The sequence below is a fragment of the Neolamprologus brichardi genome, chromosome 5 (genome assembly GCF_056152115.1).
Source record: "Neolamprologus brichardi isolate AB-2024 chromosome 5, ASM5615211v1, whole genome shotgun sequence".
Taxonomy (NCBI): domain Eukaryota; kingdom Metazoa; phylum Chordata; class Actinopteri; order Cichliformes; family Cichlidae; genus Neolamprologus; species Neolamprologus brichardi.
This window is the reverse complement of record NC_142108.1, coordinates 17865114-17891264: the sequence shown is the minus strand read 5'-3', so window position 1 is coordinate 17891264 and position 26151 is coordinate 17865114. Positions and strand designations below refer to the sequence as shown.

General features: G+C 38.6%; 2 protein-coding genes across 2 annotated transcripts in view; both read right to left on the bottom strand.

Moving 5' to 3' along the window:
• Nucleotides 1–17362, bottom strand: part of atg7 (ATG7 autophagy related 7 homolog (S. cerevisiae)) — a 60167-nt gene extending 42805 nt beyond the window's left edge. The window contains exons 1-14 of the mRNA XM_006783263.3: nt 16832–17362; nt 14268–14469; nt 13823–13877; nt 13114–13231; nt 12875–12952; nt 12632–12748; nt 12191–12337; nt 11741–11829; nt 8473–8594; nt 7620–7710; nt 7300–7444; nt 5278–5436; nt 2101–2295; nt 532–777 (exon numbers count right to left, since the gene is read on the bottom strand). Of these exons, the coding sequence (XP_006783326.2) occupies nt 532–777; nt 2101–2295; nt 5278–5436; nt 7300–7444; nt 7620–7710; nt 8473–8594; nt 11741–11829; nt 12191–12337; nt 12632–12748; nt 12875–12952; nt 13114–13231; nt 13823–13877; nt 14268–14439 (1734 nt within the window). The 5' untranslated portion in view covers nt 14440–14469; nt 16832–17362. The remainder of the gene's footprint in view (nt 1–531; nt 778–2100; nt 2296–5277; nt 5437–7299; nt 7445–7619; nt 7711–8472; nt 8595–11740; nt 11830–12190; nt 12338–12631; nt 12749–12874; nt 12953–13113; nt 13232–13822; nt 13878–14267; nt 14470–16831) is intronic.
• A 2024-nt stretch (nt 17363–19386) lies between these two features.
• On the bottom strand, nt 19387–25700 carry hrh1 (histamine receptor H1). The gene is made up of 2 exons (XM_035904596.2): nt 25442–25700; nt 19387–22936 (listed from the first exon to the last, which is right to left on the bottom strand). The coding sequence occupies exon 2, from the start codon at nt 22699–22701 to the stop codon at nt 21049–21051; it is 1653 nt and encodes a 550-aa protein (XP_035760489.2). The 5' UTR covers nt 22702–22936; nt 25442–25700; the 3' UTR covers nt 19387–21048.
• Between the last annotated feature and the right edge of the window lie 451 nt (nt 25701–26151).

Genomic DNA, 26151 nt, shown 5'->3' with positions numbered 1-26151 from the left:
GCAGGATGTGGGAATGTGGGTGTTGAGGCTAGAAAGCTGCAACTTTCTTGGGGGGGGGGGGATTTGCATATTGTAACTCTTACAGAAAAACAATTACAACCATCTTTCTTAAAAATATAAAAACCAAACAATAACTAAACCAAATGCTGCATTTAAAACCAACAGATTTTTTGATGACTAAGAAGTGTGCAGGCAACCTTAAACACAACACTGATGTGATGCTCCTAATAGTTAAGCATAAAAACAGGAATCACGTGAGACTTTCACTCAGGAGATTCGAGTTCATATCTCATATGGGACCGTAATTTTTTATAGCAATCATTTTCACTTCAGTTCTGTTTGCTTGGGACCATCTCAAAACCTTGTTTGCTTGAAAATAACATCTGAAAAGAGATTTCGCTCATGCGACCATCACTAATTTAAACCCTGTAAACAACACAGCTGACTTTGCAGCAGGGTCTACCTGGTTTTGAGTGCATTAGGTGAGCTACTTAGTTGAGTGTATACTTGTTATCTGTGTGGTTTCCTTACATCTCCTGGTGCCACAACATCATTGCAGAAGTAGCAGCCAAGCTTGTGCCCTGGGATGTTTGAAAACAGAGACGATCCCGGGACAGCGGGCGCAGCACCGGCCGGTGTGGAGGATGACGAGGAGGCAGAGGAGCAGGAAGGGGAGGAGTCCGGCTCGGTGGAAACGGTCTGAATGTTGGGAGGTTTCTTCAAGCCATGGCGCATCACGACAAATGTGTCGAATCCTAGAGCAGCATTCACCACTAGCTGTGAAAATAACAATTATGGTAAAACATGGTCATAAAATCATAAAAAGAATCAAAATTGCTTTGGCTTGATTACTGATATTTTTGCCATTTGCCCTGAGTACATTTTCAACCAGTTAAATGTGGCTTCTCTTATGAAGACAATAAGGGAACATCATGTTGGATTATTTAAAAAAAAAATCAATCACATAAAACATTACTGGCCTCTACGGAAAGCATCTACATTTTTGGAGCAGCACTTGGCCAAATAACTCCATGGCACAAATGGCCAAATAACCTCTCAGTTGAGCCAGCCATCAGAAAAAAACCTCATCAACAGCCCACTTAACAGCACACAGCAACATAAGCGTTGCATTACTGTTCCCACTGGAAGCATTACAAGTTCCTGACACAATGTTCAATAAATCCAATTTTGCATGGCAAATTATAAAATAAAATTAATATAAAATGGTAAAGAGAAAAGTTGGACTTGAGTTATCAAGCAATCTTAGTTTCCTGAAGGAGAAGTGAAAGGGCTTCCCAATTTCAGATTCAAAAACAAAGTTAAAAAGACATTAATGTCTCCTGCCAGAGTGCTGCACTGTGGCTTGAGGTCCAAAGTAACCTTTGAGCAAACAGATCTGTTTAAATCCATGGTATTGATTTCCTGTGCCACTATCAAAATACTCTCAACAAAGCTCATAAAGCCTGTTCTGTTTATGTACATCTGAGACTGGACTACAATGCACCAGTACAGACTAGACAAAGTAATAATATTCTGTTACAATTCATTGTGTAGATTACAAAAAGTCCCTAATAGCAAAGAATAAAATAATTAAAAAGGTATAGCATAACATGCACTTTTAATCTGCAGTATAAAACAATGAACTATTAAAAACTTTCTAATTACTTTTCTAGTCATTTAGGTAAAAAGGTTGAATATTTACATCTATTTTGGTCTTTTTGGTGTTTTATGTTTGACTTTTATTCACAGGCTAGTTTGTCTAGTTGCTACACGATGCTGCTCAGTGGATTGATTTAGAGTTTTTTTTGCTGAAAACAGCTGTCTCCTCTAAGCGGGTTCATGAGAGCGGTGACAGGGCGAATGTGCAGAACCAAATAATGATCTGAAAGTAGCTCCACTAAACTGCAGAGTTTAATAATAATCATGAGTGCACACTTCGTTGCAGGTGTCCACTTTCACAGTGCATGTCATCATTTCATTCATTGTTTTTATGTAAAATACTGTAAGTGGAGCTATAATCGAACCCCACCCCCGCACACACACACCCTACCGCACTGCTTTGTGACCGTTCATTCTACATATTGTACCGTTCCTTCCTACCTTCCTCTTGCTGGCAGCGATAACCGTAGGCAGCCAGCGGCTCTCTCTTGTATCCATTAGTAAAAAGACCACATCGTGCTCTTCAATTAGCTTTTCCAGCTGCTCGACATCTCTCTGGGCCTGGGACAGAGTGGCCTGAGAGAAATTCACTGGGTGGCCAGGCATGGGGATGCTCATATTGTAACCTTCTGCGTTCTGCAATAGAAAGAAATAGAGGAACTGCTTACAAATTGAGCAGACATGTGTGGTAACTAGCACAATATGTACAATATGTACAAGTCTTTTGTTTGCACAATCAGCTCTCTTTGACATTATTAAAATGTATTTGATTCATATGTATACATTATTTATGGGACAACCAACTTTTAATACTCTCAGGAGGTATTGTTTTTCCAGTACATCTGGCTCAAATCTCTATAGTATAAAATATGTAAGGACATAAAAGAATAGTGCCGTTCCAAAAGCACCTTGGACATAAAAAGAAGTCAGGTTACAGAAGTCTTCTGAGACATGAAAATATGGATTTCCTCAGTCAGAGTGAAAAGCAAATTTCTCTGCAGTCTGGTAACTGACAGACCGGGGAGATCAGAAAAAAAATGGTCCTGTATAACTCAGCAGTAGTGTATGAAAATAAAACATAAAAGATCATCTTAAAGTCAACAAAATATCCTTAAAAAAAAGGCAATGTTCAGTCTTTTGTTGTCCACTGCCAAACTTCTCGTGCCATGTTTATCTCCAGGGAGTGTATACTCGACAACAAGGCAAACGGAAATGTCAAGAGTCATTTCATAGTTAAGAGAAGGACAGAAAGGGCAAAGCAGAAGTGCGAGATTTGAACAAGAAAAAGTAAAAATGCCACTTTTACTCAATCAGTGGGTCTTCTGCCTTCACTCTTCACATTGTAAGTGTGGGAGCTTGTCAACCAAGTCTTGAATTTATATTTCACTGACGTAAGTGTTGCTAAGCTGCAGAGGTGGTAATCATATTCCAATTTCCTCTATAAACATCGTTAACCTACAGCCAAGAAAGACACATCTTTTTGAGTGTGAGAAAAAAAAACTTTCTGGAAAAATAAAACAATCCAAGAAAGCTGCTGTTGATGATCCAGTTTTGATGAGAACAAATTTTAAGCGAGAAAAAGAAGCTCCTGGAAATGTCAGGTGACTTGTGTCAGGTGTTCGCCCACATACAAAATAAGAAATCTGCCTGACATTTTCAACATTGTGACCTTGTTTGAACCATATCCCCCCAGTTCAATTAAAGTACTTCTGCACTTTCAGCTCACCCTCTTCATATTTGTCTTTCCATCTTTCACAGTTGCACCTGACACCCATCAGTTTGCAGAAAAACAAGCAGGGAGGAAAGCCAAGCAGGCACACGCTCACACTGTTAAAAATAGGAGCAGGTGTGGATGCAGCTAGTTTGATGGTAGAAACACAAAGTGTCACGACAGGTCATGACTACACGTGTCAGTTTTTTCACTTTCTATTTCATTCCCAGAACATTCAGAGAGAAACTGAAAATAAGGGTGGGCCAGGGTGGCGAGAGACCTGGATGTCAAGTTGATGACATGACAGATGTGTGTGTGTGTTCAACTTAAAGGACATCACATTTCTTTTAGTGTGTGACACCATTTTCCCATCCTAGTGTATCTCGTTTCACCGACACGTTATTACAGAGATGATTGCAAGCTCTGAAAAATCAATACTTTTACAATGAGGCTTAAATCTTACAGTTTAAAGCAAATTACATCAGACGTTTAAAGACTGAGGGAGTCGCTGTGTGAGATGTGACTGATAAAGGCACAGGCACGCTAGGGACACACAAGTTTTGACACTCCTACACATGGTCAGTTTAGTTAAAACTTACAAGCTGACAAGAAGCAGAAGGTGTGAAAGCATTTTACACGCTGCTTTTCTTAGTCAGTCTTCTTAAAATGCTTTAAAAATGATTTAGAGGCTCCAGAAGTGGATTTCGCTCCAGATTTAAAAGTGAAGATAACGTGTTTGGTTTGTGAGCATTAGATGTGCTGTGAGGCTAATTTTATTATCTGTGCAAAGCAACCTGTCTGGATGCTTTTTCTAAGCTATGCCAAAATCTCCTGGCAGTAGCTTTGTATTTGCTGTCCATTAGATTGCTATTGATTCAGTCAATTCACTCCAGCTTTGAAGTGTCACGTTTTCAGAAGGAGAAATCATTTTTGGCTTAAATGTTTATAACTAATGTGAAAACAGTATGATTGGTCATGGAAACAAACACACACACACACACACACAAAAGAAACACACAGATTCATTATAAATGGGTTCTGAGTCAATGAAGCTGTCAGATACCGAGATGATTAAATCTGCCACCAACATATAAAAGGGAAAACTGCCCAATCATTTTTTTAAGCTTCATGATCTTCTGATCCCAACATTGCATAATATTCCAGGACAGACAAGTGAATCACCTCATTTTGAAATGCATACTGCACATGTGACTCACGTTATAAATATGCAGCCAGTCTTTGCACTTTCTAGTAGCTTAATAGGCTGCCCCTTTCAAACCAATCCACAGCCCTTCTGTGAGTGTTTGTTTGGCTGCTTTTTCTTTTCATTTGCTAAAATAGATGCCCCCCCGAAAATAAAGAAAAAAAAAAGGAAACAAAAACCCACCCACAGAGAACCCACTCATTAATTTGCAAAGCATTGAAACCACCAGCATTAATATGCATAAAAACCAACTCTTATTATTCTCCATGGTGTGTACTTCACATCTAAGTTACAAGAACTCAAACAGGAATACAATTAAAAACCTAAAAATAGTAAAATGGCAATTGCATTCAGTGCAGTTGCACAGTGATTACAAATTCATCTTTTTCAATGTTATTTTAAGATAATTAAACCTCCATTTATCACATGAACACTGGCCTCAGCAGCACTTTGTGAGCATCATTAGTGACAGTAACTAGTAGGCACTGTGCCTTGTGTGCATTTCAAATGAGTGCTTGGTGCGATTCCAATATAACGCTGAAATATGCAGAACAGAATCACAGGATTTCTGAAGGAATGAATAACAGGGATTATGACAGACTGTAATCATTGGCTTCCAAGAAGCAGGGCATGCTTTAACTCTAAAATATGAGCAGAAATATAGACGTCATATTACACAGTTAAGCATTGTTATTCGACGTACCACACCGGGAAAGATTTTGGTAAGTCGGTCAACAGCTGCCATGGCTTTGGACTTTCCACCTCCAAGACAGTCCTCAAACTCATAAAGCGGCTGCCGCACTGGATTGGAGTATGAGATCTTTGCGTTGTCTACAAATGTAATGTGTCGCACTCCCCATCCCTGGAGAAAAATGGAGAAACCATAATCGACCATTTACTGACATGAACACTGACCTAAATGGCGCTTTGTAAACAGTGTCAGTGACAGTGAGTGGGAGATGGTGTGCCTTGTGTGCATTTAAAATGAATACTTAGTGCAATTACAATCTAACTCTGAAATAATGGGTGCATTAGTGTGCAGGTTAAACAACTGTATAATTTTAGTTCTATTCTACATTACACCAGGCTCAGTCTGAAAGACAATCAAATAACTGGTGAAGCACCAAGGATGATGATTGTACCTGCAGGCTAAAATACAGATCAGAGCTGTTGATTTTCACACTGAAAAAAATATTAAAAGCTGAGTAAGCATTTTTTTAAAAAGTTTTTTAAGTCACTGATATGGATGGAAAGGATTTTTAAAAATGAAAGAAAATCTATTTTGTCCAGTTGATAATTGGGCAAGATTATATCATCACAAATAATGTGACATGTCTATGCTTCTGTTCTGTGAGTGCAAATTAATTAAAACACTAAAGTTGTTTCAGAATTTCAAGTGGTTAGAAAAAGCAATTCAAGATAACTCATTTACAGTATACTGTAAACTTTATGGCACACATCATGTTCAGACACCAAAAGTGTGTCAGCTGATCAGTTTAAGAGGAGGTTTATTTATAGAGAGGTGCTGCCTACATCCCCAGAATGAAAAATAATTAACATCGAACATCTTCTAATCTTTGCAAAACCATATGCCTGGTGAACACATGCCACATGGTTGGAGTGCAGTGGCGGAGGTTCAACTACAACCCCTGCTTTCCCCTCCTCTCTCTCCCCAATTTCCTGTCTATCTTAACTGCTCAACTATCAAATAAAGACATTTAAAAAGAATGTAAAAAATTGAGGTGTGTAACAGTGAAACAGTGAAGCTGGCAATTGTTGCAAAGCTTATGAGCTTCTGTTAAAGGGACCTTTGTTGAAATCCTGACTTTAAGTATGTTCCTGTGAAAGTCAGTGGTTCCAAAAACACTCTGAACAAACAAGCATCATGTATGTGTGTGTATACTGTTAACAGTGGAAACAGTAATGCTAGCACATTAGTTAGAAGAATAATAGTCCTTTTTTCCTCTTTTGCGTGGCTGTAGCTCAGGTGGCAGAGCAGGTCAGCCACTAATCAGAAGGTCGGTGGTTCGATCCCAGGCTGCCTCCTGGGTGCATGCCAAATATCCTTGGGCAAGATACTAACCCCATGTTTGCCTACTGGTGGTGGTCAGAGGGCCCGGTGGCGCCTGTGTCCGGCAGCCTCCCCTCTGTCAGTGCGCCCCAGGGCAGCTGTGGCTACAATGTAGCATGCCATCGCCAGTGTGTGAATGTGAGTGTGAATGGGTGAATGACTGAATGTAGTGTAAAGCGCTCTGGGGTCCTTAAGGACTAGAAAAGCGCTATACAAATGCAGGCCATTTACCATTCCTCTTTTGTATAAATGTAATCTGAGACACACAGTAATATGATAATAATGTTAAATCTACACTTTTTAGGATAACTGTCTTGATAATGGCACCGGGGCTACTGCTTATTATTGTTGTATTAGCAGTATTTGTATGGACTGTCCTGTAAGTTGCAGTAACCTTTATACGGGTTTCGTAACCTGACTTGCAGCTACACCTTAACATAGCATGAAAAAAAAAATACTACCCATCATCAAAACATAACATTTCTCATCTTTACTAACATCAGTGTTTAAAAAATCTTCTGTAACAGTTTCTGGTTAAGCAAGTCATAGACCCTAATGAATTAAGAGCCATAACACCTTCCAAGGAGCACTTATCCAAATTCTAGCATACTTTCATCACCCTGTCTACCCACTGATTTGATTTTCTATCCTTACCATGAGTGTCCGGGCCACATTGCACCCAAGTGTCCCAGCACCTAGAAGGAGACACTTTGTGTTGATCACTTTGTCCAAGTCCAGGGAAGGAACCAGCCTCCATCTCATGAGTTTCAGGTTCAGGTCTACTGAAGACTCTGCAAGCCTATAAAAAATTAAGTAAGACAAGTGAAGACATACACTCACTAGCCACTTCACCAACTGTTTGTTATCGCAAATATCTAATCAGCAATCACTGGACATCAACTCAATGCATTTAGGCATGTAGATGTGGTCGAGACAACCTGCTGATATTCAAATACTTGTATTATTTATTTCACCGTTTGGGGTCCATGCATTCACTGAGGTTGACCATCCTGGGTCCCATGGCTCCTTTTGGATTTTTCTCCCAGCCGACACTCTTGGGACAAGCTATCAAAAAAAACAAACAAACAAACAACCCAAACAAACAACAACAAAAAACACACTTGCAATGTAAAATAAGCAAAAATCATACAGACATACATACATACAGAAACACTTTCAGGCTAGAACAACTTTAATGAAACTTCTAATACACCAAAACCTTTATTTAATTGAGATGTGTGGATGTTAATTCACAAACATACAGTCTACTCCCTCTCTATTTTCAGAATTTAGAAGATGGATTAGCTGAACCCGGTGTAAAGTTGGGCCAAGGTTGATTGGTTAATCCTTTTCAAAACAATGTTAAATCATCAGAGCAGATGATTTATCATTTTTTGCTGCATAAATATATCCTCAGCAAATTAATTAAAAGACATGATGAACCACAGAGGTAGACTGAGGAAAACAAAGATTCCTTGTCTGAACTCAACAAAAACCTTTGCAGATCAAAGAGCTACCCGCTTTCCCACACTGCTATTACCATTTAAATTACTTTCTTTCCTTATTCAGCAGATAAAGGAATAATGGAAACGCTTTGTGAGATTAGTGTGTCCTGAAAAAGAAGCAGTGAGTCTCGGTGGAAAGTGAACTAAGAATGCGTGTTCAATTTAGTATTAATATCCACAAGTGTATGTATCTGAATGCATGCACACATTCACGTGAATACAAATACAAATGCACCGATATACAGATGCACAGCAGCACAATGCAAACTGCACAAATGCACCCATACATAAAAAGAGAAACAAAGAAAGAAATAGAGATTACCAGAGTTGTTGGGAAGCTCAGGTAGTTTGACATGGAAGATGACGCTCTGTTGAATGGAGCGGCTTCCCTGCAGAGTTCTGTCCCTAAAACACAGCACCTCCACTGTGTCCAGCTTAGACCCCCTGCAGTGCACACGCACACACAGAAGATGCTACGTGAAATGTTGAAAATAGCACATTCATATATATATATATTTTTTTTTACATGTAGATATCTCACATCCATCAATGTGAAATACACGTTAACATGCCTGTTGCTCCAAAATAAAACTCTGACACCTTATACAGCCGTACTAACACACTTCCTCTAATATGGTCCTGAAAAACTGAGTCACGTTACACAGTCAAGCTCTGATAAAAGAACTGAATAGGCAAGACATGACAGCCATCTATGCCAGTATCAACAGTTTATGTTTAACAGAGAGAAAAAATGTAGTCAAGCACAGGATTGATGAGGTTTGTTTAAGATAAAACCTGCAGAGCATGCAAGCTAAACTCTTGATTAATTGTTGACGGCGAGTTGATATCACAGAAGACTATTGCTAAACAAGCCTCTGTGGGAGTTCCTTTTTTGTACAATAGAAGAAAAAAAAATGTAAATGCCAGAAAAAAAGAGGGAAAACTAAGCTCTGTGACAAAACACTCCTCAATAAGAGTGTGCAACACTTCTTAACTGATATAAAAGCCACAATTAGAAACATACAGAGATAATTTCACTGACAGTCTCAGAACATAACAAAACATGATCAGTTGTGTGAGATGGATTGTTTCCTCTTGCTCAAAGTTATCAGGTATGGGGTTATGTTATTTCATTTTGATATCTACTCCTACATCTGAATATTTACATTTTTACTCAAAAACTATTTAGTTTCATTTCTCAGCTTGCAAAGCACTCCTTTATTTACCATCTGAAAATAAAAAGTACCGAAAAGCTTTCAGATGATTTGCAGTTTTCACCTGCATCATTTATACAAAATTAAAAAAAAAATAAATAAACAAAACAACCTTTTTTCCTTTCTTTTTTTTTTTTTACTTAAGCTTGTTAAAATATATCATTGCCCGTGGGATATGAATCATTTTATTTTTTTAATTGTCTGATTGTTGAATCAACCACTTCTGTATAAAGCAAATAAAAATCATAATCGAATATTTAAAGATGATAAAGCACAACCACCTGCTTTGGAGACACTGAGCATAAGCACAAGGTGTTCAAAACAAGCAGAAATCACAGCCTACAACACTTAAAGAGGCTGATTGGATGAAAACACACAATATCTTGCTTTAAAAATGCACTCCTGATGATATGTGACATATACTCATGAAGGAGCCTAATTTAACCACAAAATAAACGGCACCTTGATGTAGGAGGACGTCCAAGTGTGTTGTTTACAGATAACTATTTTCGAAAACATAAAAAAACGTGTCCTTCATAAATGAATAAATTTGTACACTCACCGCCCACTTCATCAGCTACACCTCTTCAACTGCATTTTAACACAAACATTTAATCAGCCAACCACATTGCAGAAACTCAGTTCGTTTATGCATGTAGACGTGGTTAAGATGACTTGGTAAAGTTTATACTGAGCATCAAAACGGGGAAAATAAGGCATAGTTGTTGGTAGCAGACAGGCTGGTCTGAGTATTTCAGAAACTGATGATCGACTGGGATTTCTCCATACAACTATCACTAGGGTTTACAGAAAATGGTCAAAAAAGAGAAAATATCCAGCGAGCAGGGGCTCTTTAACCAGAGGAGATTGGCCAAACAGCTTTTAGCTGATAGAAAGGCAAAAACTAACTCAAATAACTATTTGTTACAGGTAGAGCAGCGTGATATCACACCACAACTGTAGAAAGACAAGAGAAACAAAACACACGGACTTGGAAGAATTGGTCGGATGTTTACACCCTCGTGCAATAAAGAGGATGTCCTTTGTATCACAAGACATGATAAGACGGCTGATCAATTTGTTTCACTAACTCATCTAAACGTTAGGGTATAGGAGCTATGGCACTTGGCTGTAATCTTCACATTTCAACTTTTTTTCCTCAAAAGAGTATTTCAAGTTTTTTCTTGAAATAGAATTTCATCTTTGATCTTGATATTTTGACTTTATACCAAATGATTAATAAGAATTTTCTTAATGTGGCCTTGTAACAATGTAACAATACAGTCCTTTTACGTGACATATCCTGCAATAGAAACCCTCCATCAACTTTGGAATATCCCAAGAGAGCCTGCTAACGCTTTTCAAACCAAAAAGAATAAGAAATATACATATTCCGTTAAAAGTGTTTAATAACAGCACCTTTAATAGATCAAATCTAGTTAAAAATATCTGTCAATATTCTGCAAAGACACCTCATGTGTATAAAACAACACCGCCTATGGTTAGAACAAACAGTAGCTGCTGTGTGTCACAGATAGGTATGGCATGAGTTAACAAACCAGCTATGGTCTTTTACCCAGACCAAGCAACTACACCATGCCAAAATAAAAAAATAAATGAATAAATAAAATGTAAAAAAATAAATAAATACAACTGAGAAAAAGAAATATGATTCACATAAATGCAATAAATCCACACAAAGTAGTTCAAACAAAAGCGGCAATGTTTCCTGATGGAATTTGGAGATAATTTTGAAAATCTTTTAGGTGGAAAAAAATAATAAATCAGCAAGCAGTGACATCATTATTCATCCTCTTCAAGCAAGGCAGATTAGATCAATATAAACTGTTTGGACAACCTGATTTACATTTTAAGATTAAAGCTTAGCAAGAGCTTAAAAATAAACCTTGTTTATCTGGAAAATTGATATCCTTATAGATAAATGGGACTAGCTTAAAAGCAACAGTCATGTTTCTGTAAGCAAGTGCTGCCATCTAGGAGCACACGTAATTGATCAAATTAATCACATCCCTACTAAACACCACTGAGACGAAGCAGCAGCTTGATATTTCTTTTTCAGTCCGAGCGGGGCAGAATAACTTTAGTAGAGTTTCAATTGCTTTTTCCCGATGCAAACATTTTTAAACTGATAAATTTCTCTTTTTGAAATTGATATTTTTTTTAAATTACAAAGGTTTACTTTCCTCACACTGGAGCAGGGTTGGGAAATCAGTCAGGAAGAGGAGCCTTTCATTTATGTGCAACTCATAGTGAAATTCAGCAGGTTTTTCCAAATTACTTAATGACCCACAGCACACATCATTGAGACAACTTCCTCAAAACACAGTCACACATGCGCACACACACAGAGTTTACCATTGGTTAGCTACAAGCATCAGTAGATTCCTCAGAGGCCAGCCCGGATGTTGGGACAGAGTACACGGATCATAGATACCCACAGTAACCTAGAGAAAACAAACAAGGTATGTTTACATTAGCAAGGTGTGAATGCGTATATGTGTTATTATGTGAGTGTGTAACAGTAGACAACTTTAGTAAAATGTGATGAGCCAATAAAACTACAGTAGAAATCCAGTTTGAAGCCACAACAAAATAAATTTTAAACCTTATTTAAAAAAACGAGTCTGTTTGAATCTTTTCAAACAATTTAAACTATTACAGAATGAACAAAAATAGGTTTGGAAACTTTTGGTGTACTTTAAATCATACTATTATGATATTAATCTAAGTGCAAAAAAAGTAGCAGACACACAGAATAATAACATATAAGTTTATATTTTATAAATATAAAAATCTTCTTGAAACCTTCTTAGTATCACTGAAAAATGTCTCCCAGTCCCCCAGCACGGCCATCTGAACTGACTCATCTGTGTATTTTATTAGGAAATAAGGAACTGCAGTGGCTCCTGTTTTGATGCACAGGCCATCATAAGCATCCTGCAGGGCTGCAATCTAAGACAGAAATTAGAAGTTAGAAAAATCCAGCAAATCAAACATATCACAAGTGCTGAAGTCAGTGCAGCAATTCTCAACCAAGTGACCTGAAAGGCATGAAAACCGAATTATTCAGTAAAATTCTTTTGGTTTATATAGATGAAGCAGTGGAAGACACTGATAGCACTTTATATTCATCATATAAAATAGCTAATAGTAATTGTAGAGTTTTAACTTTTTCAGAAAAGGTCATTTAAGGATAACTTCAAAGTGTAATATCTAAAATTATATGGTGATCTTTAAAAATCCAACCTGCTTTGCAGAGAAAGCCTGATCTAGGATGGAGGGCGGTCGGACAAGCGTTATCGCCTCTTTGAAACAGAGAGCAGGAAAGCAGAACCAGTAGTAGAAATTGTACTTCTTCAAATCCTGTTTAAAAAGAGTAACCAGAACAAGAGAGAAACATGAAAGGAAACTGGTTACATGAAGTTGTAAAAATGTGGAAACAAAAGCAAAAAAGAACAAGCAAACATATATGATCATATTTTTACGCACTGCAAAGGTAAGGAGAATAAATCTACAAAGGATGGACGGGTCCTTCAGTGCAGCTCCAGACTGTATAGCATCCCAAATCTACCCAACAAAGAGAGATAATACAAAAGAAAAAAATAATCAATAATTTAATCAGGTAATGTTCTGTTGGGAAATATGACCATTCTAATGCCTACTTTATAGATAATCCACTTTCAACATGTTTTTGATGTCAGAACAAATTGCCACTGGATGTCTCTTACCTCCTTGGCTTCTTTCTCCAACAGAGCCTTCTTATCAGTAGTCTTAAAGGCATCAAGAGTGTTGGTGTTGTACAGCGTTCCCAAAGCTGGGCAGCAACGAGCGGGAGTTGAACCATCACTAACAGCAATAAACCAACACATTTTTCATTAAACTGTATGTTCACAGTGTAAACATACTGACCACCAGAAACCAGTGGGCTATATAAAAGTTAATTTTTCCCTATATAGAAGTACATACACAAAATATCTCTGTGACAACTGCACAATCGGATGAAGGCCACGAAATTATTATTTTTTTCTTTAGACACACAGGCTTTTTATAACTGTTCAGAGCCCATTTAAAAATACTGGCAGCTTTCAGTGCTTCCCCTCTGCCTCACTGTAGCTGCACCTATGGAATAAGTCTAAACATCCTGGGTGACTTGCTTCTTGCATTATGGCATTCACAAGATTTTCAGAAAACTTGACCTCTAATCTTCAGGTGGAGGTCACCGAGATTCAAACTCGTCCAAGATTTTTAGTAGATGGTATCAATTTAGGGGTCTACACTGTCCTCCCACCTGCCCTGCAGTGTGACCCCAACAGTCTATGCTATGCTTTTATTTTGGCTTTGTTTACAATGACACTGTGCATCACAAGACTCAATGGCAGCAGAAAAACTTAGCAGAAGTATAATGCTTCTTTACACAACATAATGCCTTATACTTACACATCAAATGCACTGTACTCCAAAGTCAGACGGGTTGGCAAACCAAGAGGATCACCTATCAGACATGAAAGTCGATCAGCCACATTGGTAATAGAAAATACAGATCTGTCAATCAAGTGGGAAAACTGCATTTGGCAGTGAGTGAGTGTGTTGCTTATTCTGTCTTCCTCCCATCACCCTCAACCAGTAATGGCAGATAGCTGTCCCTCCCTGAGCCTGGTCCTGCTGCAGGTTTCTTCCAGTTAAAAGGGAGTTTTTCCTTCCCACTGGCGCCATGTACTTCATCATAGGGGGCAGTTTGATTGTCGGGGTTTCTTTCTATTATTGTAGGGTCTTTATCTTACAATATAAAGTGCCTTGAGGCAACTTGTTATGATTTAGCGCTATATGAATACAATCGAATTGAACTGATCTTTTATTGAAACCAGGCCATCAGAACACTCACCATTGTAGTAGTATCCTTTGATACATTTGGGACTCTCATCCAATCTGTAGTCATTGAGTTTCTTCTGAGTAAGCTCATGCCAAAAGCCTGCTTCCAGAGCGCTGCTGAAAGGAGCAAACTGCAGCTTAAGTTCTGCAGTGGACGGCGATGCCTCACTGATGTCAGATGCCATTACACTTCACAGGGCGCCACGTTCAACAAGCTGTGAAATAAAACAGCAGACGGCTATGAAACACTTGCAGGCACTATAATAACTTATGACTTAGATACACAAAGAGTAGTAAAAGTAACTCTCGCACTGTTAAAGTAAACAGTCTGAATAAAAGCACAGAATAAAAGCTGCACTTGTATACTGTTTTATTACTTTGGAGTGCCTCAATTACCAGTTCACACTTGCACAACAATTATGGGAAAACTCCCTTGCAAGGAGCTGGCCTGCCCATCAGGAGTAACTTGGGGTTCAATGTCTTGCCCAAAATCACTCACATGTTGGTAGAGCCCTGTGATTAGTGGATACCTCAATCAGGAGCTCCTGCTGATCACATAATAATCAGTTCATTATCTGCTGAGCCCTAAATTTCCAATGCTGCTGTTTAATTGACAACCCAGTGAAGAATCTGATTTGAGTAAGCTTATTACTCAGCCAGGTTTAAAATTACTCGATGAGTACATCGCCCAAGATATCAGAGTTGTAACTATATGTGCTTTTGATATGTGAAAGTATCTGCCACACATGCAAATGAAGGAAAAAAAAAAATCACACTATTGTCAGTTGTCTTTTTCTTCTTTCAGCTGCTCCCTTTAGGGGTCACCACAGCAGATCATCTGCCTCCTTCTCACCCTGTCCCTAGCATTCGACTCAGTCACACCAACCCTTTGTAAATCCTCCTTCACTACTAGGGCTGGACTGGTAATGCATATTAGGCATTTTCCTGGTAGGTCAATATTTTTTTTTCTTTGTTGCTATAATCATACAGGCCACCTGCCATGGTGCACTGGCACTACAAACACTGACACTAGTAGTGTAAAGCACTTTGGGGTCCTTAGGGACTAAGTAAAGCGCTATACAAATACAGGCCATTTACCATTTTAGTCCAGTGGACAATTTTTATTAGTAACCCTGGATAGACCAATATAATCTTTTAATGCAACCATCTCTCCTACAGACACAGATGGACAAACAAAAGCACAAAAAAAGGTGTCAGTGAAAAGCCAAGAGAGAAAAAGAAAAAGAAACTAGGCATATATGCATCAAAATGTTTATATACATATTAGCAACTGCACTGCCAACAGTAGTACCAGCAACCACTACTATAAAGCTCTCACAGTCACAGTACTGCTCCTGTTTCCAGCACTAGCCATGGAGAAATGAAGGAGGAGGGAGAGCAGTTCCAACAAGAGAGCGAGGAAGGTGTAAATAATATGGTAAGGAAATAAATGGAAGGACATGATTATCAAGGGAGACATTCAAGTAAAATAACCCACCATCTAAAATGTAAAATGACCAAAAGCCACTGCTAATAGCTAAAGTGTAGCTTTTAACTGTGCCATGCTGCACTAAAGCACAACAAAGACTTCCTAACCCAACAACAAGTGTACCAACGTGGTTAAAAAAAGAATAAATATTTATTTATTCATTCATTCATTCATTCATTGATCATAGTCAGCCGCCTGGACCAAATATGCCAGGGCTGATTTGTTGTCCCAGTTGTTCACTTCATCAGTGAATCTTCTCTGAGGTCTTCATCTTTTCCTCCTCCCTGGCATCTCTATATTCAACATCCTTTGTCCATCCTCTATTACTATTGTGCAGGTCCAAACCATCTCAGCCTTGGCTCTCTAACTTTACCTCCACACCGTTAAACTTCTGATACACTGATTTCTAACCGTGTCCACCTTGGTCAATCCCAACAAGATTTTAACATTTTCAGCTCAACCACTTTGCTCAACCGTCTTTTTGTCAGCACCACAATCTTCAAACCATACAAGACGCTATGATGTGTGGATGGTCTCAGTCCCATCTTATAAAAATTCTCTTTAACTCGTGGTACTGTATATCTGTCACAAATAACCCCATATGTGATGGCAAGCTACATGAACAATAAACTGGACATTTAAAAAAGAAAAAAAGAGGATTCGTGTTTCTTTTCCTGTATCCCATCCACGTGCATAATCCATGAAAAGATAAAGGATTTTAAAATATTTGTGACCAGCTCAGCTGCAAAGAGAGCCTAAACTCTGGTTAAATAATGAGCACCAAACCTTCGACACTAAGCATTTAATGGCTGTCAGTCTTGGCATGTTAATGATTAAATTCTACGTTTACTTTTTTTCGTGTCTTTAACTGTTTTCTCTTGCTGATAAGTAAAGTCAGCTCAACAGAGACCACACAATGAAACCCAGCAGCTTTAGCACTTCAAGCGCTTTTTAACGCGACGAAAATTCTCATGGAAATAAATCATAAAATAAGACATCCCTGCATCACAACACAGACAACTTATGTCCGCTTCAGACAGATACATACATGTTTATACGTTAACGTCTAACAGGACTTGTGCACTTACCATAAAACCTTACTTCCTGGTGAAGGAGATCATGTGATCGCGAGTCGTGTAAATAAAGCAGTGCAGTGTGGGTAAGCTTTAGCTTACTTGCTACGGTTTCTTGTCTTTATGGTGCAAGCACCATTGAGTAAAATACAAAGAACCAAAACATAAACAAGAACGCGCAGACGATAAAGCAGGAGAAAACAGACAAAAACCTGTAGGCGCCGTTTCTTTTCATTTCGGAGACTGCTACAGAGGGTGAAGCGTTTGTAATGAACGTACCGCCGGTTTTAGCTTGTGAAATTACAAACGCAACATAATAGTGGTGAAACCGGTAAAGCTACTTCTGCTCCTACTTTTGGGCTCAATTATGACTTCAGTTTTCACCAGAAATTATCTGTATGTGAACGGCGGACCGTACGGAAACAGGGTTAGGGACCGTCGCAAAACTGTGCTGCTGTACAAAAACGCACGATATAAATTAAAAGATGTCATGTTTTGGCCAGGAGGCTAAAACAAACTGAGAAAATCCCTCTAAGATAATATGAAGCCCACAAAGTGTCACCTCTTTGTATTTGTATTTTCCTGGATGACAACCACAGTATCCAGTGGTAGCCCCTGCACTGTGAAGGACAGCATGTAATAATACCACCCCCCTTTTTAAATAGCTTGTTCTACATGGAACAGCTATTACCACATGTATAAGCCACTGAGCTCTTGAATCCTTCCTGAAGGACAACACAGGAACAAAAGTACAAGTGATCAAGGTTTCCTTGTACCTTATCATTTAAACACAAGAACACTTTGAAGTAGCAGATGAGACTAGCGGTTCAACGAAAGCATAAAATGCTTTGAAAGTACTCCGTTTGTTAGATGGAGTACATGTTTACAGTGGAAATCTTCAACGGGGTAAGTTCAGGGACATTGTGTGAGCTGTGTTAACTGGTTTAATGAAACAAGGAAACATCTCACAATGATGCTCATGCAGATGCAGACTGTCGAGTTGTGTTGCTCTTAACTAATCTTTAAAAAAAACCTTGACTGATATAAAACTGCTCCTACTCCTACAGGCTGATATTTCCCCCTTCAACAGCTCATGGTTTAATCATTGTAAGGTGAGATATATGTGTTATTATTAATAATTGAATTTCTTCTTTTTTTGTTCAGTTTTTTTTTTTTTTTGCTTGGATAAGACCGCTCCAGGTTTCAATTTTTGATGAAAGTGTGTGTATGTTTTTCTGATTCAGACCTTCAACACAAACTGGTTTATTACAGTAAACTATAAGGTAAAACTGAATTGAGATTTTCAGATCTGCACCATGGAGTCCATTCCAGTTTATACAGATTAAAAGAAAAACAGTTCTTATTTTAGCACAAGTAACCTGAGAGACACGCTATAGAAACTCATGAATGATGCCCGTGCTGGGTTATTAAGAGAGAGGGGATGAGGGACATTGGCATATTGTTGAAAATGTCTCATGCTCATTTAAATGATCTTCACTTGGTACTACAGGACCTAAACTGTGCCAAAAAAATATCCCTTCATCATTACATCACCAGCAGGTTGAATCACTCATACAAGGCAGGATGGCTCTATCTATCATCTTGTTTAGGCAAAATTAGGTAAACTATCTCAACATTGCAGGAGAAACTGAGACTCATCAGAGTAGCCAGTGTTTTTCCAGTCTCCGCTTGTCCATTATAGATGAATCTTTGTGAACTGTAGCTCAGTTTCCTGTTCTTAGCTGGAAGCACTGGCGCCTGTTGTGATCTTTTACTGCTGTAGCCCATCTGCTTCAAGATTCAACATGTTGTACAATGAGAGATGCTTTTCTGCATACCTTGGTTGTAACAAATGATTATCTAAGTTACTGCTGCAGTCTGGCTATTCACCGCGATCTGTGAAAACAACCTGGCATTTTCTTCCAGAGAACTGCCTTTTGCTGGATATTTTCTCTTTTTCGAACCATTCTCTGTAAACCCTAGAGATGGCTGTGTGGGAAACTCTCAGCAGATCAACAGTTTCTGAAACACTCAGCTTGTCTGTCACCAACAACCATGCCGCATTGAAGGTCACTTAAATAACCTTTCTTCCCCATTCAGATCATTGGTTTGAAAAGCTGTAGTTGAACAGGTGTACTTAATAAAGTGACCAATGGGTACATTTGATGGAATCTTGCTGCAGCATGGGCATTGGGTTTTGTCCCAGGTTAATTAGGTCATGTGTTCAGCATTTCACATAAATGTTCTTGCCAAAGTCAGCACCTCAAACTAATGACAAAATAAAATTAGAAAAACAGTTTGAAGCTAATAGTGTTAATGACGTGAGGCTCGAAGGACTAGCACATTAGAAAGTTTTATTTTTAGTTTTAGGTGTACATCATAAACAGGACATTAAATGTCATCAATTCTTTTTTTTTTCTTTCAGATTGACTTCGGTTTTATTTCATTACTGTATCATGCATGAAATAATATGCCAGCCTAAATAGGCTTACAAGACACCGATAACAAAAAACAGAATATAAACCAGAACACTGTACACCCACAGGTTTTAATCATACTCTGGTGATCATTATAAGCATTATGCAAAACCTTTGCCCTCAACATGAGACACCAGGCATTAAAAGCGCATAGGCAGCAACTTCACTTTGACATAAAAGTATCCAAACTACTTTAAAAAAAACAACAACAAAAAAAACAACAACACACAAACAGCAAAACATTCAGTGGGACATAATATTCATTACAAAGAGTTACCTCAGGGGAAGCTCTTTGCAGAACCTTTTCAAGCAACAGATAAACAGCATATAAAATGAAATTTTCTTCCCCTTTGTCTTGTTTTTAATGAGAAGTGTACTCTGTGCAGTCACACACATCCGTCTTCCCATCATCACCTCTTCCAGCTCAATTTCAGCCTCCTCTGATTTGTTTGATTTGGCTGCACAGTGACTCACAACGTTGCCACGCTCATTACAACATTATTTCAGACACTATGATTCACATATTAAAATATGAAATTCAGTTCTTTGTCCCTGCACCCCCTAAAATCTGAAGTGACACTGTGCAAAACGTAACAGTGTAAGGAAATGTCCTTAATTCCATTTATCCTTATTTTCTTTTTACAAGGAAGTTGCTAGCATAGCTAACACGGGAGTTACTGGGAGAAAGAGTTGCACCATGAAGCTCTGTGTATAGCCTGGATGCACTTGAATGCGTTTGTTACAAAATACTGACACAAATCCATTAAAGAAGTCTCAGATTTATAGTGTGCTGCAGCATTTTTTAATCATTTTCGACACTCTTTGGCTAATGACGTGTAGCGACTTGCTACACCTTATAACAGATAAGCAACTTATTCCCATCAGGGAGAGAAACAAAACCTTTCTGCAGTTCGAAAGAACCCTGTGACAAATAGTTTGTTCTGGTAGTAGTTTTGTCTTCATAATCAGGTTTTTGCTCATATATTTCCAATTTCGTTATACTATGTATAATGACAATAAAGGCTTTCAATTCAATATATTAACCTATTAGACTTAATGGCAGGAAATAGATGACAAAGCACGACCAGGTAGAACAAGATCAGAGGTTTTCTTCAAGTTAGTGTAGGTGACTGAATGTGCTTGTTTAGAGTTGCCATTCTTAATTAAAAAAAAACATAAAAAATAAAGACAGGCGGTATCATAATTCAGCCCTTCCTCGATCACTAGTACCAAGCACCAAGATGCATCTAAAGTCTCGTACTCTGTTTAAATAATAAGGAGAATGACTCACAATGTGGTTGTCATTTTCAAAGAAAATCTTCTCCTTGTTCTTTTTTTTTAAACAATATTAATCATATTTCACATTATGTGTCATATGGTATATTCCTAGCACAGAAAATCAATTTAAAACATTTTTTTCAAAATACAATTTTTACATAGTTTTTCCTTCAAATTCTTGATGCCAGCTATAGCAAAAATCAAAGCTCAAATTCTTCTGTGACACAGTCTATTATTATTATTATAATTACTATTATAATTAGTGTAACATAAACAAAATAAATAACATTAAACTGACATATTATCCTCAGCTTGAGTCTTGAGTCCAAAGAATTGGTGTTTATAAAAATAAAATGCAGAACATAAAAGGAATAGCACACTTTTTGGTCAACGCTTGATGAGACACTTTTTCTTTTTGCTAATTCTGCTGTTGTCTCAACATTTAGACGCCTGCGATTGTGTTCTGCTCATTTACAGTCACAAAGGAATGTTAAGAATATTTTTAAAGACCCGTTTAAAGTTTCCATTGCAGAGCGGGTATATAAAAGGGTTTAGAGTAGAGTTGATGTAACCCAGCCATATGGTGAACATGTGCAGGTCATGGTGGACACACTCTCTACAGAAGGCCATGACCATGAAAGCTATGAAGTATGGTATCCAACACAATAAGAAAGCGGCAATTATGAAGCCCAGCTGCTTGGCTGCTTTGTGCTCTTTGTGGATCCTCAGACTGTGGATGCGATGGCGTGATTGGTCAATGAACTTTTGCCACGCCTGTCTCAGAGTAATTTCATTATCCGCGTCTAATTTGGCATCTTCTATTGCTTCCTCGGCCCAAGGTAGAGCTTGGCTGGGGTCGTAGTTGTTGCTGAGCACAGATGTGTATCTCTGCACGTCTGATACCTTGTTGGTATCGCAGACTCCGCTCACTGGGTTTGGCACTGTCACATGGCATTCGTTTAAAGACGCTTGAAGTTTGTTCTCATTATTTCCACCTGAGCAAATCACGTCCTGTGGTGCCGATGGCTGGCTCTGGGGAACCTCGCAGTCTGGTTGCTTCTCCTCAGGAGAAAAAGAGCACCTTTTAGTCTTTCGTGCCATTCTGAGACCTTTTGTTGTCATGGCAAGCAATGACGTCTGCTGGCACTTTACACCAATTTTTCTGTGCGCTCTTGATAGAGCAGTTTTACTGTTTTTATCAGCGTCTTCAAGGGGATCTGTCTGTTCGAGAGTATTCTGGTCTAGCAGTTTTTCTGTTTTGGATCCTTTCATTAAAACCTCACTTTCCCTCTTAGGTGACTTGGAGTCATTTTTCACAGGGGTTTGAAGATTTTGTCCATTGTCGTTTTCTCCAAATGAATCAGTTGGATGAATGATTCTCTCTCTGTCCCGTAGATGTTGTCTTACTGCCAAATAGATATATGTGTAAAACCACAACATCAAAACAGAGGGTACGTAGAAGTTGAAGACTGCGGTAATGACCTTAAACCACGTGACAAAACGAAAATCTGTGTCACACTTATTTTCCTCTTCAGGTTTGAGGTCCACGTGTGTGAAAGACCTCCATCCTAAAATAGGAATAACCCACATCATGGACAGCAGCCAGGCTCCAGAAATCATCACACTGGCTTTTCCCCGTGTTCGATATTTTAGGTACTTAAGCGGCTGTCTCACTGAGCGGTACCGATCCAAACAGAGGATAAATAAGCTGAAAATTGAGGCTGTGCTTGCCACGTAGTCCATAATCAGCCAAAACTGGCAGACAGCCCGCCCCAGCTTCCATTCATCCTCCAGCAAATATACCAAGTTCAAAGGCATGACCGTGGTCCCTACAATGAGATCCGCCACAGAGAGGCTAACAATATAGAGGTTCCCTACAGTGTGGAGGCTCTTCTCTTTCTTCACAGCATACAGTACGAGCAGGTTCATTATGATCGTGAGAAGGGAAAGAAATCCCAGAAAAACTCCCAGCAGGGCGCTGTTGATGCGATCATGGAAGGTCAGGGTTTGATTGTTCCTCAATGAGTCACCATCACGGAGTCCACTCCAGCTGTTGTTGCTGAAGTTTACATAGCTGTTGGCATTGTGGCGTAGAGGGTCTGCTGAAGGTGACAGACTAGATTCCATCATGCTAGGTGAGATGGACACCTCTAGATCCTGTCACATTTTGGAAAGCTTTCATCCAGTGCTTGTTTAACTAAACACCATGACATGTGTGGAACGGCAGGTTTTAATCAGTGTGTTTACACTCAATGGATAATGACAAGTTGATTTTCACTCTGGAAAATGTGTATTCCTTCACTAGCCCTGGTCAGTTTATCCACAGTCTACGGTCCATTTTGTTGTAAACCCCAAGTAACAGCATCTGGAAAACACAAAAAGTAGGCAAGATTAGACATGTAAATGCTGTTAAACAATGTTCTGTATAGAGTTCATGATGTGGATGATTGATTTATAATGGATTACATAATTTCATGAATATAATTTAGGGTTAAAAAATGTCTTCACTTGAAATGTGTAAGAGCTAATGTTGCACGAGAACAACCTTAGCGAGAGTATACAAGACTTTTCATGGACTGCAGGTGAGCAGATGTCTCTCATGAAGCGCTGCTAAGCTAAAGGTTTATTGAAACCAAAGCAACAAAAAGACTTAAAGACCTCTTTTCAGGACAAGCGGTGAACGAGGTTTTTGTCATTTTTTTGAAGTGTTTATGTTTAACTTTTGAACTAAATATGTGTACTGTAAAGTTGCTAATGTGCTTACACTGTTCACTCATATAACCAGTTCTCACAGCGTATTGACGACGGTGTAACTAAAGAGGAGAGAAAGCCCAAGTAATAAACGCCCCTTTCCAAGAACCGGTCTGTGTCTGTGTAGTCGTGAAGAGAGGTACAAGACATTTGAAAGTTAACTGTGAGTTTTTAAACACTTTTACTCTTGAAAATAAAAACACAAATCATTATTCAAAGAAGATGACTGAAACATGACCACAGGAAAGCTTAAGAAAACCACCCGAAGAAAGATAAGGTGAAGAAGATACATTCATGATGCAATATTTCAACACACAGATAAACATTTCCTGTAATCTTTCCACCTTTGCAGTTTGGGTTTGAATTATTATTAGTCTAAAACCTCCCTTATTCCATCTCTTTCACTGTCCAGCTGGCTTTCTTTCACACTTACGCAAGGGGAGGGCGGTGAATCCCTTCAACAACACAGTAGACAAACTGTGTCATAGGTGGAAAGGAGCTGTGAATATGCTGCCAGCGCTGTATGATGGAACCTTTGGATTGATAAAAGCCTATTCAACACTACGCTTGATACTATGTTTGAATGTGAAAAGCACAGCATGACTTATTAAAGCATATCAATATGGTACTGGAAAAGCACTTATCTGAACTGTTTGGGATATTGATTTTTAAGAAAGTAGACAAATAAACCTGTTGCTATGGATGCAGGTGACATTTCTCTTTGTCTTTCTGTGATTAATGTGTGAAATAAAAGATTTTGCATTTTTCAGCGGTCCCTGCACTCCCATGCTAATAAATGATTTAATCTGTGTGATTTTGGCAATATCATCATGTAATTTCACTTAAATTGAATTGTACTGTACAGGGAAAACAAAACAAAAGCTACATATTAATCTTTTCTTTCTTTCGGCTGGTCCTTTAGGGGTCATCAGCCTCCACCTCATCCTATCCTTAACATCCCTCCTCTGTCACACCAACCCTAATTATATCTTCTTTCACTCTTTCTATGTGGTCTTCCTCTTTCGGTGCTGGAATCTATCTGTGTATGTGTCTCAAAGATGACACACACTCAGGAGAAACACATTAAAAAAAAACCTTTAGTGGGCTACTTATCTTATTGGTTAAATAACAGTAGTGGGGGCTGGAAAGTTTTAGTGATGTTGTCCACTGAAAATTGACTCATACTGATGATTTGATATTAAAATGAGTCGACACTGGAACAATTATTACAAGAAAAAATAGAAATCTAGATTCCAAATAAATGAAGTGTGGAGCTTTGGTGTGGATGCTGGGTGGATAAAGTGGATTTAATTAAAGTGTTATGCCTTCAGGGTACGTCTATACATGATTCCTCAAGCGCAAACACAGACAGGGTAATATCTCAAGAGGAGAAAAAGCAGTTTTAAGACAGAAATTACCAAGAAAACGCACTGGCCAATTGCTAGCTATACAGAAAAATGGGGAAAAGCGAGCATGCATATAACTGCATTTACAGCTTATCTGACATATTGTGAGCTTCTTGTTACGTGATTTAATTGAATACATTCGAGTGACTTGAATGATTTCGCAAGCTTTTTTTTTTTTATTATTATCTCTGCCTGAGTCTGACTCATTATCTATAACTGCAAATCACGTCTCTCTGTATACACCCCCTGTTTATACAACAACTGCCCCCACAACACAAATATTTAGGACCTTCATTGCTGACGAAATTCACAGGAGGCATAAATAAACCTGTTGCGCGTTTTCTGCATTTGAGCAACGCACTTCTTGTCACAGAAAAAAGGAAAGGGTGATTTATCCGGTACTAATTGCACAATATGATTATCTGTCTAATCTCATAATAACACTGATGAACCGTGAGACCTAATGAAGCCCGTCTATTAAACTGAAAAATGGCTCTCGTATATAATACTACTAGTCGGCGTCAAAGAACCACCTGTTGAGCCGCAGCAGGAAACGTTTAGGTTTACAGCACCGCCTCAAACGTATAGTTTCTAAGAATAGTCGTGCTACAAAATGCTTTTCTCGGTCGCCTTAAAAAAAAGTAAAAAGTTAAACGGTTTAAAAAAATAAGTTAGGCTTAAGTGCGAGAGAAAGTGGACGGTTTCATACTTGCCATTGATGTAGAGGTGCATCTGAAAGAAAATCCTCGTATTCCAGTGTGTATTCCCGGTGAAAATCAGAAAAGGATTGTAGGGGCAGAGGTTGGGATTGCGAAGAAAAACGTCTGCTTCCTTCCCCCCACTCTCTCCTCAGCGCTCTCTTTCTCTCTCCCTCTGATGAACTTTGGAGTTTCTATAATATTCCAGCGGAGAGCCTACTCCTGCAATAAAAAAATATCCTGTTGCTTGAACGGGATGAGCTGGCGCACTTTAATTTGCAGCGGCATGATTCAGTGCATGATTCACTGTACAAGACGCAGTGAGCAACTTCCATTGAGCTATACCACGAAATCTGGAGATAAGAGATTTTAAAAAGACACTGGATGCTAAACACTACGGTTTTCAGACAGAGTGCGGAAACACCTGTTTGTCTTTACATTTCTAACACTCATTTAAGCTACAATTGTGCATATGATTAACATGCAGCATAATGGAGAGATGATGGGACATCAGTAAGGATCACCAGCAGGGATGAGAGACCACCCGTAAGAGGCAATGATAACGTCAGAAATTCCTCCAATCACAAAACAGAAAAGGAAATGACGAAACTGCGTGATCTGTGTGCCAAGAATGGAAATTTGTGAGAAAAAGCGGGTGTCCTGAACTCTTGAACTCGGGTTGGGTGTCAGACGATCCAGTGAAGACACTTAAAAGTTTAAATGTA

What these genes read in the sequence shown, in the direction of transcription:
- hrh1 (XM_035904596.2), bottom strand. Translation starts at nt 22,701, where the DNA reads ATGATGGAATCTAGTCTGTCACCTTCAGCAGACCCTCTACGCCACAAT.